The sequence below is a fragment of the Trachemys scripta genome, chromosome 19 (genome assembly GCF_013100865.1).
Source record: "Trachemys scripta elegans isolate TJP31775 chromosome 19, CAS_Tse_1.0, whole genome shotgun sequence".
Classification (NCBI taxonomy): Eukaryota; Metazoa; Chordata; order Testudines; family Emydidae; genus Trachemys; species Trachemys scripta.
This window is the reverse complement of record NC_048316.1, coordinates 17,866,450-17,878,655: the sequence shown is the minus strand read 5'-3', so window position 1 is coordinate 17,878,655 and position 12,206 is coordinate 17,866,450. Positions and strand designations below refer to the sequence as shown.

At 54.7% G+C, this 12,206-nt stretch overlaps 1 protein-coding gene across 2 annotated transcripts in view; it reads left to right on the top strand.

Moving 5' to 3' along the window:
• The window catches only part of PLEKHM2 (pleckstrin homology and RUN domain containing M2), a 56,120-nt gene extending 49,700 nt beyond the window's left edge, over positions 1 to 6,420 (top strand). For both annotated transcript variants that reach the window (XM_034753182.1, XM_034753181.1), the window contains 5 exons: positions 438 to 503; positions 2,318 to 2,477; positions 3,438 to 3,617; positions 3,709 to 3,825; positions 4,680 to 6,420. In XM_034753182.1, the coding sequence (XP_034609073.1) occupies positions 438 to 503; positions 2,318 to 2,477; positions 3,438 to 3,617; positions 3,709 to 3,825; positions 4,680 to 4,817 (661 nt within the window). In that variant the 3' untranslated portion in view covers positions 4,818 to 6,420. The remainder of the gene's footprint in view (positions 1 to 437; positions 504 to 2,317; positions 2,478 to 3,437; positions 3,618 to 3,708; positions 3,826 to 4,679) is intronic.
• Positions 6,421 to 12,206: the final 5,786 nt, after the last annotated feature.

The following is a 12,206-nucleotide window of genomic DNA, read 5'->3' as shown; positions in this document are numbered from 1 at the left end:
GGCAGAGCCAGAGCTGGGACTTGAGTCCAGTCCTGGTCGTTCACAGCAGCAGCCCTGGGAGCTTAGCCCTGGGCCAGCCTGCACAATGTTAATGTCGTACCATGATAGAGAGAGAGAGAGAACCCCACAGGTCATGGGTCTGATTGTCCTGAAGCCCAGGGTAAAGTCCCCTGATCGAGACTGTATCCAGTATCCAGGTGCAGAGCTGACCTGTGCTTCCTTAGCTCAGGGGCACGCTCCGGCTACAGCCAGCCTGTCATAGCATCGTGCGGCCCAGTCCCATCACAGCCTGTGCTGTGCTAGCAGCAGGAATCCAGTGTCTAGTAGGGAGGGAAGTTTCTATGACCGCTGCTGGGCTAACGCGTGGGGAGGTTTGTGGTGCTGGTCAGGCGGCGCTAGCTGAGTTATCCACTTCGTCTTGTGTTTCCAATCAGCAGCAATGGGATCTTATACCAGTATCCAGACCGCACTGACATTATCCCTCTGCTCTCCGTGAACATGGGGTAAGTGGCATTAAGCATGTTAGCTGTGGTGCAGTACTGTAGCAATGTTCCTCTCCCTACTGAAGTTATACCTGCCGTAGGCAGCTGATGGTGTCACTTGGTCTCGTTAGAACTGACCTGTGGAGTGAGCTAGGGTGTCTTTGTCTACTGGAAGGGATGTGTACACTAAGTACATCTGTGACATCTCTGCACCTCCCAGTGTCTCTCCAGGAGAAGGCAGCAGCCCACATTTAACCTGAAGCTGAGAGCGTGGATGGTCTTGGATGATTGATAATGAGAGCCAGAGCCTTGTACCTGTAGTTCACCAGCAGCAGGGATAGAAAGTCAGTGATACCTGAGGGGCATTTGGCCCTGTGTGAAATGAGTTGGGAGTCAGGCCAGTCCCTACGGTGCAGGGGTCTGTGTTCCACATCAGAGACCACCATTACAGACAGCCTCCGGCCGAAGGGTGAATGAGCCATGGAGACTGGACTCCCCCTCCTCCCCCTACGTCCCTGCAGGTCGGGGCTGAGGGACATAAGCCGGGGAAGATGAAGCCAGTTGCACTGTGCACGTGGATGTGTGACTCCATCCACCTCCCAGGACTGTTGGTCCAGCGCTAAGATCATTTGAAGGATACGTCTGCTGGGGATAACTAGACAGGAATTCCCCAGCCGTTGGCAGGCTGTTAGCAGTGATCCCAGGGTGCAGAGATCCCTCGCTCTCTGCTGAGACCTGGCTGAAATACAACACGGCAGAAACTTTTCTCTTTCTGTGTTAAGTCAAAATTGGTAGAGATCTGGGAGTCAGGACTCCTGGGTTCCATTCCTGGCTCTGCCACCGACTCTTGTGTAACCTTGAACAAGTCACTTAGTCAAGGCCTCGGTTTCCCCATTTATCGAAAGTGGGTTATTGTTTGAAGCTTTAGGCCTAAGCATGTGCACAGGTGCCTGTGAAATCCGGGGGAGCCCCAACCCGTATCTGAGAGCAGAGTATTCCCGTTAGCAATGCTGTGTGCTTTAAGGGCTGGTCATGGCAGGACTACCGTCCTCTGACAGCAGACCATGGGACTGGAGGCTTGTTTATGTCCTGCCTGTTTTACACACCCAAGACCCTGGGGTCTGACCCAAATGAAATACATCAGGCTGCCCGCAGTGCACAGCAAACCCTGAAGCCAGGTTTCTAGACCATAGTGATTAGAACCAACACGTCGACTTGCACCTGGGAGACTCAGTGCTGCCCGCAGGGCCCGGAGGTGCCGGACTCACCGGGACTTGTTTCACCGAGCACTGAGCTGACCAGAGGGTGTTACACTAGCCCAACGGGAGGTGGCAAAGGTCTGGGGTGATGGAGAGACCAGCAACACCACGGGATGCCGCAGACTCTGAGCTACCTAGAGACGGCCCAAAGCAGGCCTAGTCGTCGCTGCGAGCTGTCGGAGGGTTATAATTACCCTGGGATTGGGAGCTTCTTGGGCAGGGGTTCTCAGACTTTTGTACTGGTGACCCCTTTCACGCAGCAAGCCTCTGAGTGTGACCCCCCTTATACATTACAAACACTTTTAAATATATTTAATACCATTATAAATGCTGGAGGCAAAGCGGGGTTTGGGGTGGAGGGTGATAGCTCGCGACCCCCCCCCATAATAACCTCACGACCCCCTGAGGGGTCCCGACCCCCAGTTTGAGAGCCCCTGTTCTTGGGCAACAAGTGCTGCAATGGTACATCCACGCCGCCACCCCCAACTGACATTCCCTCCATCCACTCCAGTCCGAGCTTCCTCCAGCTTGTCATTGGCCTGGTCGTCTCTGATCTCTGCTCTCTGATCCTTTCAGGGGGGAGCAGTGTGGCGGGTGCCGGCGATCTAACACCACAGATCGCCCCCACTCCTTCCAGGTGATCCTGACCGACCGTCCTTCCCTGGAGCTCAGCGCCGAGAACGAAGAGGAGATGGCAGACTGGATGCAATACTTGTGCCAGGCCGTCTCCAAAGGGGTGAGCAGCTCCCCATGCGCTCGCTGATCTGTGTGCGGCACGAGGCCACTTTGCATCGTGCCAGGCCATGAGCCGTTTTCCTGACCCTGAATGGAAACCTGCCAGCCAATGAAACCTTTGTGTAGCACTCCGCAGTTAGCGTGCAAGAGGTGGGGGGGGCCTGCGGTCCAGCATCATCGTCATCTCTAAATTACACACAGTTTTGTCCATCTGCTTCACATCCATCCCATGTGTAAAGGAGCCAGGCTCTCCGGCCCCCTCCCTGGGGGTTCGTTGGAACCCCCCTGGTTGTAGCTGATAATTCTGAAGCAGAACCCTCTGGGGTCACTTTCCATATTGGGGCAGTGCGTGGTCCTCCGTCCCCGGTTTGTAAAGTGACCCTGCCGGGAAGTGACCCGGGGGCGGTGCTTGGTCCTCGGTCCCCGGTTTGTAAAGTGACCCTGCCGGGAAGGAGACCAGGCTCAGGAGAGGCTGGGGGCTCAGACTCTGGGGCAAGGAAGCAGCTGGTGAATCAACCACTGCTTCCCCCTCAGCCAACAGACCAGCACTGGCTTCGAAGCACACCTGTCTGTTCTGCCACTTGGCCAGCCCCTCCCCAGAGCATCTGAGCTCTGTCCTTTGTAGGGCCTCTGTGACTGGACCAAAGGGGCAGCTCTCAAGGGATCCTTAAGATAAATAGTGAGGCAGGGCTTTGTGCCCAGCCCAGGATTTGAAGCTGCAGAGGCGACCTGGAGTAGGATCTTGGAGAACGGGCCAATGGCAGGGCAAGATCCTCTGCTGGCGTAGATCAGTGTGGCTCCATTGAAGTCAGTCTGGGCCTGGGAGTGGCTTCTATCTCAGGCGCACGCAGCAGTGTCCGGAGAGAGACCTCTGCACATACGTTAGGGCTGGATGAGAAGCGGAGAATTGTGGCCTGCAGCCAGAAGGGTGACTGGTTCTCATGGTTTACCCTCCCGCCAGGTTATCCCCCAGGGCGTGGTCCCTACGCCCTGCATCCCCTGCTGCCTTGTCATAACCGACGAGAAGGCCTTCACCTGCCACGAGGACTGCCAGACGAGCTTCTTCCGCTCCCTCGCCACCGTGGAGCTGCCGGACGTGGCCACTGTCTCCACGGAAGCCGGCAAGGAGTACTGTATAATAGTGAGTGTGGGCGCGTGTGTGGGCCTGACTGGCGTACGGGAGGGGAGCTGGCTCCAGTAAGTAACTGCTGTGCCTCTCTGTTGGCGTTTAGGAGTTTGCTCAGGACCGTCACCAGTTCCTGCCCCCCTGGGTCCTGTACTTTAGTTGCACTACGGAACTGGAGAGGTTCCTCGTGGTGCTGAGCACCGTGTGGAGAAATATCTACCAGGTAAACAGGCCCAAGGCGGCACCAGCTCATTGTTCGCAGGGTGAGCTGCCTGTTCCTGCATCCCTAGCTGGGTTAGGAGGCCCGATTCAGGGAAGGGGTGTGGCTCTCTGGCCTTGCAGAGGTCGGCCTGCATTGGCCTACAGCTGGGTTGGGTTCAGACTCTTGGCCTCCTTGCTTAGGGCGGGAGAGCAGCAAAACTCCACTTAGCCTGCTGGGTCAACAAGGCCCCCATTCCTGCCTTCTGCGGGTCGGGTTTGGTGGCCGTGGGGAGAGCTGTGTGCCTGTGAGGGGCAGCAACCGAGTGGTGTGCCCAGGGGAGCAATGGGCGGTACCCACCGCTGGGGATCCTCGCTGGAGTCTGCAGCTCACAGCCTGCATTGGAGACAAATCAGCTGTGATGTGTGTCCTGGGTCCAGTGGGAATTGGACACTGATTTAGACCATCTAGTGTCTGCTCAAGACAGGCTCTGTCCAGGGATAACAGTGGGGGCTGTGGGGCAGGACTGCGGGGTATCAGCAGAGCTGGGGTGTGGGGAGTGCCACAGGTCAAGAGTGAGGGGCATTGGGGTGAAGACTGGAATAGCCGGGAGGGCCGCAGGGCAGGCGGGAGAGGCGTCAGGAGAGCGTGGGGGGAGGCTAACCGTGACATAACCCATCCCCCACTCTGCCAGTGCTGTTAGTCCTGCTCTTTCCCAGACCCTAGTTCGTCTGTAGAGCCAAAGCGGTTCGTGGTGGTGGCAGGTTCCTCAAACGGCCACGTGCCGTCCACATCCTGGGCAGTAACCCCCGGGGCCCCTCGCCGTGTTACAACCTCCGCCACACAGCGGCAGTGACCTGTGGCTCTGCGTGTTCCAGGTCGATCTCCGGCACAAGGCTATCCAAGAAGCCTCAGTCAAGAAGAAATGCGAGGATGCCTTGAGCCTGATCCGCAGCGCCTGGCAGCGCAGCGACAGCCTGTGCCGTGGCCGGGCCTCCCGGGACCCCTGGTGTTAACAGAGGGAAAGACACAACCCCGCGTTATAAGAGGCACAAACTAACCTACCCACCCCGACACTAACTCTGCGGGGCAGTCTTGTCCCTTTCCCGGTGCAGGCCGGCGGACTCTCTTTAGCAAACAAGCTTACGTTCTCCTTGGCAGTGTTTGAACTCGCTGCAAGCCCGGGGTTCCCAGTGCTGTCCCTCTAGCTGGGAACGTATGTGCGGATATCCTGGATCGGCCGAGCGCTGCCTCTCAGCGGTTGCAATGGCGGAGTTGTGCTTGTTGAACGGAAGCCTTCGCGCTGCACCATGGTACGTCGCTTCTCTGCTGCGTGGCAGCGGGACCATACGGTACCAGGCCCACAGCGTGGAGATGGGGGAGCTTCATCTAGATCAGCCACCATGCGTGGACACCTGCACCAAGTTCTTTGTGCAGAGGGCCTTGCAGAGACTCTGGCCAGGTCCAGGCCCTCCTCCATCACCCAGCTGCCTTCGGGCAAGTGACGTAAAGGAATAATAACCTAATATTAATGAGGGAGGGGTGGGTCTGGGCAGGGTGTTCGCTCGTTGCATCATTGGGCACCAGCCTGGGTCCGAGCGCTTGTACTGACTAGTTGTTCATTTTAGAACACGTTCGGTTGTAAATGTGGTGAGACTGGAACACTAAATAACTGCTGCGCATGTTTTATCCTTGCTAATACAATCGCAAACTAACGCACTGCTTCACCTCCCATCCCCCCCCATGCCTCTCCTTGACCGTTTGTGACCTGCATGTGCTGGGTCTTCTGTGCCCAGGAGATCTCTCTGGTGTTAATCGATCTCTGCCCAGGGCACACAACCTGTCCCATCGCAGCCCTACAAAGCCGCAGCGAGAAACAAAGATGTAGCTCGCGTGGAAGAAGTTGCACTTGGGCTGGCTTCGTTTTTGGGCTGCGGTCGTGGGTTCCTGGGTCTGATCTGATCTCTAAAAGGGGAAAGAACGGGAGAAGATGGAGCACAGCGTTGAGTTTGATCCAAAATTAACCCTCTTCTGGAAGCACAAGCAGCGTGTTCAGCATCAGAGATGTTGGCCGTTGGTATGTAGGCCCCTCTCTCTTCCCCCCACTTGCCCAGTGGCTGCTGCTGGAGTTGTTAGGAGTTTGACAAAGGCGAGGGGGAGTGTGTGGGAAATGTTGAAGCAAATCCAGGCAATCTAATGTGGGAGGAGCAGAGAGATTTAGACACATGGGGATTGAGAATTTCAGAGTATTCTGGAGGATTTAGACCAACGCCTTCCATTCGTTTAACTGGAACATGTGTCTAAATCTCCTGGATTGCTTTGCAAATCTCAACTTTGAGAGCGGTAATACAAATATTGGAGGGGGGGGGGGGAGGGATCTATTAACCCTCTGTGTGCAAAAGCAAATCCCTATGATCTGGGGCCATGTAAGGTAAGAGCAATTATCCACTATGGAGAGTGGTTTGGGGTTTTTATTTGTTTTGGGATTTTTTTAATAAGTTGGGAGACCTAATGTAATATATATTCATGGGGCCTTTTTTCCAGGAGGTGAACTATGTGACTGAATGTACGTGTATATACATCTGCTTCCTCTGCCCCAGAATAAATACTCATTGGTAACTCGGTATCTGCCCTGCTGACGTCTGGCTAGCTGGAATTCTCTCGTTGGTTTTCCTCTGTGGCTCGCTCTAAACCATCATTGGTAATCTATGGGCCAGGATCACAGACAGTCTGGGGTCTGAGGCTGGCCCCATTGCTGGGAGGAATGAAGGGCTTTGAGAACCGAGCAGTGGGGTGTTGAAGACGGACAGTTTGCTGTGAAGGGCTCTGCTCACAGATGGAAACTGGAGGAGACCCTGAGCCACACAAGGAGTCTTGAAAAGAAAAATCCCTGCCTCCTGTTACTGTGTTTAGCTGGGCTCCCCTGGGCCTGACCTAGGCTGTGTCTGCGCTAGATTGTTGCCCGGCGTCCTAGACCTACGTATAGTTAAAGTGCTAGCACTCCCCTGGGGGGCATGTAGGTCTGTCAGTGTAAGGTGCTTCCTACTGGTACCATGGTTCCCATGCAGAAAGGGGCACCCGCTGACCGGGTAGAAGGCACCTGGGTTCGCACGAGGGGTTGTACTGGAAAAACAATCACACTCCTGACCTACTGGGAGAGCAGGCCTTGGACTAGACCTTCTGGGTGTGTTGTAACATTGCCAATGGATTGACAGCTCCATAGACGCTTCTTCCGTGTTTGACCCTCGCTCGGCCTAAGGTGAAGCAAGCCCAAGAGCAAACGTTGGTGAAATGGCTCCCGGTCATGTGAGTTAATGTGCTTTGGCGATTGGCTAACAAGCATTACAGCCTGGCCAGTAGCTATGGCCTAGGTGCAGTGCTAGATACATCCAACTGGCTGGGTGTGGGGAGAAATTCCCTTTTATTGGTTATTTTTCTCCTCTCCTTCCCCCCCCATCGTATTTGTTGTGCCAATCTCTGGCCCAGCCCCTGAGTGAATCACTCCGCTGCGTTAGCGCCCCGGGCGAAGGGGTAACAGATTTCCCTGAATCCAGCCGCGCGTTTTGCTTTGGGTGGTTTTATGAGACAGGCGTTTAACCTCTTCTCAGAGCACGAGCACTGGCAGCTCATTTCGGATTGCACAGACGTTGCAAATTGGCCCTCGCTCCTCTCATATTGCAGATTAACCTTCACCCAATTACGCTCCCTCCGTCTGTCCAGATTCCTGTTTCATTTGGGCCTGGCGACAGCTCAGGGTCTGGACTCTCTTGTACCATGCAATTGGCACCTGCTCCAGTGACTGCTGGTCTGTGCTCCTCAGCTTGCTCTACTCCTGGGGGGTATCAGCAGGGTGGCCCTGGCTGGTGAGAGCTTTAGTTTAGGACCTAGGTTTGAGTCCCTGCTCTGCCACAGACTCACCGTGTGGCCTTCGGCCAGTCACTTGGGCCCAGATCCTCAGACGTATTTAGGCACCGGTGATTTCAGTGGAAGTTAGGTGCCTAAATACCTTTGATGACCTGGGCCTTAATAATAATTGCCCTGCCCTGCCCTGCCTCCCAGGGGGGCTGAGGGGATAAATACATTCGAGATTGTGAGGTGCCCAGATACTGCGGTGATGGGGGAGACGTTCCGTCCCCCAGAGAGACACATACGCTCAGCAGAGACATACTGACGAGACACATCCCTCCCTCTGGCAAGAAGGGAAAGGGGAATTGATATGGACCCTTTGATCACCCCCAGTCTGCCTGGTTAAGGGGTGTTTGGAGCTCCCAGTGTTCCCCGCCCGTCCTCTCCAGATGTGGGCCATTGCTCCCCGCTGACCACCAGGGGCACTACGGTAACACTGTCATGCCTGTCACCTCATCCCAGATTAACCCTTTCCACCCTGACTCCTGGGAGGGTGGCTATGAAAGGTGGGAGAGAAGGGCCCCCTCTCTGATTTTGGGGGTCAGACCCCTGACCCCAGTGCCCAGCCCTGATTCTGGGTTATGCAGTCACTGACGGTGTCTTTGAGGGGGTTCCGTGTTTGTCTGACTGCTCTGTGGGCTGTGTCGAGGATTCACTGGGGGCAGGAGGCTGGGAGGGATGGGGGGAGGTGATATCAAGTCTGAACCAAAAGTCAGCTGGGTGAGGTAACAGACAAACATTCTCCTCGGCTGGGAGCTGGTGATTAATTTACCAGCTTGTACTATTAGTCACTTACCCACCCACATGGCCTGGGAAGTGACCGGACTCAAATAAGGGACCATATGCACCTGCTGGCTAAGGCAAAGGCCTGGGAATTAGAACATCTGCGGGCTCCTCCTGGTGCTGCACTGTTTTAGTGACCCACTGGGCAGGTCTCTTCCCCTCGCTGTGCATCAGTTTCCCCATCAGTATAATGAGGATCACACGGACCCTGCAGGCATGCTGAGAGGATTAAAGGGAGGTTCTGCTCTGTAAAGTGACTGCAAAAATGCGCAGAGCTTCAGCGAGCGCTGTGCGTGTAGCTTCCTGTGCTTAGCGGGTGGGGAACAACCGTATCATTCCACCTGGTTGATCAGCGATCCCCGGAAGATGACGCTCCCTTCCCTGAATTCTCTTCCCTCCCTGGACAGCTGGCATCGGAGCAATGCCGGAATACACGTCAGATGGAATCACATGTTGGTTCTGGCCTAGAATTGCCCGTAAGGCCAAAGCCCAGGTCCTGTTCTTGGGCAGGCTAATCAGGTAACCGCAGCCCAGAGCCACAGCTGCAGTTAGGGTCCTAGGTCCCCTTGATTTCAAGGGAAGTTGGGAGCCCCAGAACCTTTGGGGATCTGGGCCCAAGCCTTTTCTCCTTCCGAAACAAGGCTGTTTTGCAGGAACCCCTCAGCCAGGGGACATGCTGCTTCCCAAATCCCCTCAAGTGGTTGCCATCTTTTATTAGCCAATGTTCATCGTGTCATAGTCCAGGCAGAGGAGTAGTCCAGCCCGGGGGGAGATGGTGAAAGTTATGAAGGGCCCTTAGCAGCCTGCCTCCTATCGACTTTCAGTGAGAATTACGTGCCTAACTTTGATTAGCTTCCCGGCTGGTGTGGGCGGGCTCAGGAGGAGGCATCTAAGAACAAGTGTGAGGCGCAGGATGGATACCGACCCCTGCCTCTTTGGCGTTTGGGCCACTGGTCTTCAGAACCCCGCCCTGGTTGGCAGCCCAGCGTCTCCCATTAGATCACAGGGACCATGGCATTGCCCCAGAACCCCTCTTGAACCCGGATCTGAGCTCACCCTAAATCACCAGCTGCGGGTGACGGGAGGCAGGGGCTGCTATTTTCATGGCATTTCTCTGCCCTTTGGAAGGTTGTGGGGACAAGGGTGTTACTAGAAACAGCGGCAGGGCAAAGCACAATCCAGCCTGCTGCTCCGCCGGAGTCTGCAGCTGTAACCCTGCAGGCGCTCACCTGGAAGGCAAAGCGCCTCGGAGCTGGATGAACTAATGCTCCAAACTCTCCTAACTGGCCACAGCACCAGGAGACTGCAGTGACTGAGCCAGTTCAGACGGGAAACCACCTCCTCCCACATCTCCATCTGTGATGAGAGGATTTAAAGCACAGATGGCACCTGGGCGAGGGATCTGCAAAGTGTGGAATCCAAATTCCCAGCCTGTAAGAGCTCCCCCGGGGAGCCAGTGACCCTCTGCCCTGTTTTACTGTATTTCAGTGTACTGGGGTGCACCACTGGAAGGAGAGGGCGGCTCTGTTAAGGACCAGTCAAAGGGTCACCCCATGAAATGACTAGGCAGCAAGTTTAAAATAAACAAAAGGAAGTATTTCTTAACACAATGCACAGTCAACCTGTGGAACTCCTTGCCAGGGGATGTTGTGAAGGCCAAAACTATAACAGGGTTCAAAAAAGAACTAGCTAAGTTCCTGGAGGATGGGTCCATCAATAGATATTAGCCAAGATGCTCAGGGACATAACCTCATGCTCCAGGACCAGGTGCCCCTAAAACTCAACTACCAGAAGTATCTGGCACCAGCCACTGTCAGAAGATGGGATACTGGGTCAGATGGACCAGTGGTCTGACCCACTATGGTTGTTCTTATGTAAAATGGCTTTCCAGGGACACGCTGATGTGGACTGAATGATATTCGCAACCATCACTGGAGTCTCCACTCACACCAGACTAACTTCACAGATGTCCGTGCATTCACACCTGTGTTACACTGGTGCTTGTGAGAAGAGACTCAGGCCTCATGAGAGGTAGTGTGGCTTAGTGGATAGAGCCCTGGGCTGGGATATGGGGTCTAGTCCCAGCTCTGGCACTGACCTGCTGGGTGACCTTAGGCAAGTCACTTCCCTGCTTGGTGCCTCGGTTTTTCCATCTGTGTAGTAGGGATAACGATCCTGAGCACTGCAGAGCACTTTGAGAGCGACTGATGCAACGCGGTAGATAAGAGTTAGGGGTTATTATTAGGAGCCTGGAAACAGCACCTACTACAATGGGTCCTGACTGGGGCCTTTAGGTCAGTGGTTCTCAACCAGGGGTAGGTGTGCCCCTGGGGGTACGCAGAGGTACATCAACTCATCTAGAGATTTGCCTAGTTTTACAACAGGCTACATAAAAAGCACTAGCAAAGTCAGTACAAACTAAAGTTTCATACAGACAATGACTTGTTTATACTGCTCTCTATACTGTACACTGAAATGTAAGTATAATATTTATATTCCAATTGATTTATTTTATACTTATATGATTCAAAATGAGAACGTAGGCAATTTTTCAGTCATAGTGTCTGTGACATGTGTATTTTTATGTCTGATTTTGTAAGCAAGTAGTTTTTAAGTGAGGTGAAACTTCGGGGTACACAAGACAGATGAGACTCCAGAAAGCGGTACAGTCGTCTGGAAAGGTTGAGTCACTGCTCTAGGTGATAGGAACACGACTGCAGGGACAGGAGCCAGTCTGTGGCGGTAGCAGACACGTGGGGCTTTAGTCACAAAGAGCTGGGCCTGGCTTCAAGGGGATCCGTCACCAGAGACAACAGGGCAAGCCCAGTAGGCCTAGAGAGATCCTGACTCTGGTGCTAAGGCCTTGCGCATGGAAGTCCATAAGGAGGTTGGCGATCTCTAGTGTTTGCATCCTCTCCCAGGGAGTGCTGTACGTGTGGGGATGTCTCCCCCCCGCTGCACATCACGCTCTGTCAGACTTCAGCAAACGGACCCTGGTGGAACAAAAGCCCCGACTCGGCCTTGTGCATTCCTGGATGGCAATGGGGAAGGAGCAGCCACGCCTGTGTGCTTGGAGCGGAGAGGCTGCCCCTCTCCCAGCTCGGGGCTGGGTTTGGGAGCTCACGTCCGGGCACAGCTCAGGGGCTGTGGTGTGTAGATTAACGTTCTCAATCGCCCGCAGCAATAATCACCGCTGGATCCCGCACTGCCCACAGGCCAAGTGCCGAGAGGGGCTCCGCCAGGACCGGGGCTCAGGCACAGATACAAAGGTAGCCACTGGCCAGGCAAAACGATTGCTCAGGAGACCAAGGCTATTTCACTGGTGTGTTGACTTCCGTGCAGTTTGGCCTTTGCTTTCCCATGCCACGTATTTGTTTCAAGGGCATTTGTCTATCAGGTGAGGCAGTCACTGGCTCCCTGACAGGCTCATCTAGCCAATAAAGCCCCATCAGCCATTGCCCTCGCAAGACGGATTCTGTTTGTTCGGTGCTTTGAGTTTATAAGCGCAAAGTATGATGAGGTACATTAAAGTGACAGGGGCTAAACACTACAGGGAGTGGGGCTAGATTGGGCAGAGTGAGCTCGAGGCTGGTTGAGGGGGGATGGGGTGAGCAGGACTTGTCGGCAAACTACAATCCATTTCTGACTCACGCCTAGGGCCCCAAGTCACGTGCTGTTTACTTACCCAGTGCACATTCCCTCCCCCGCACCCCCCA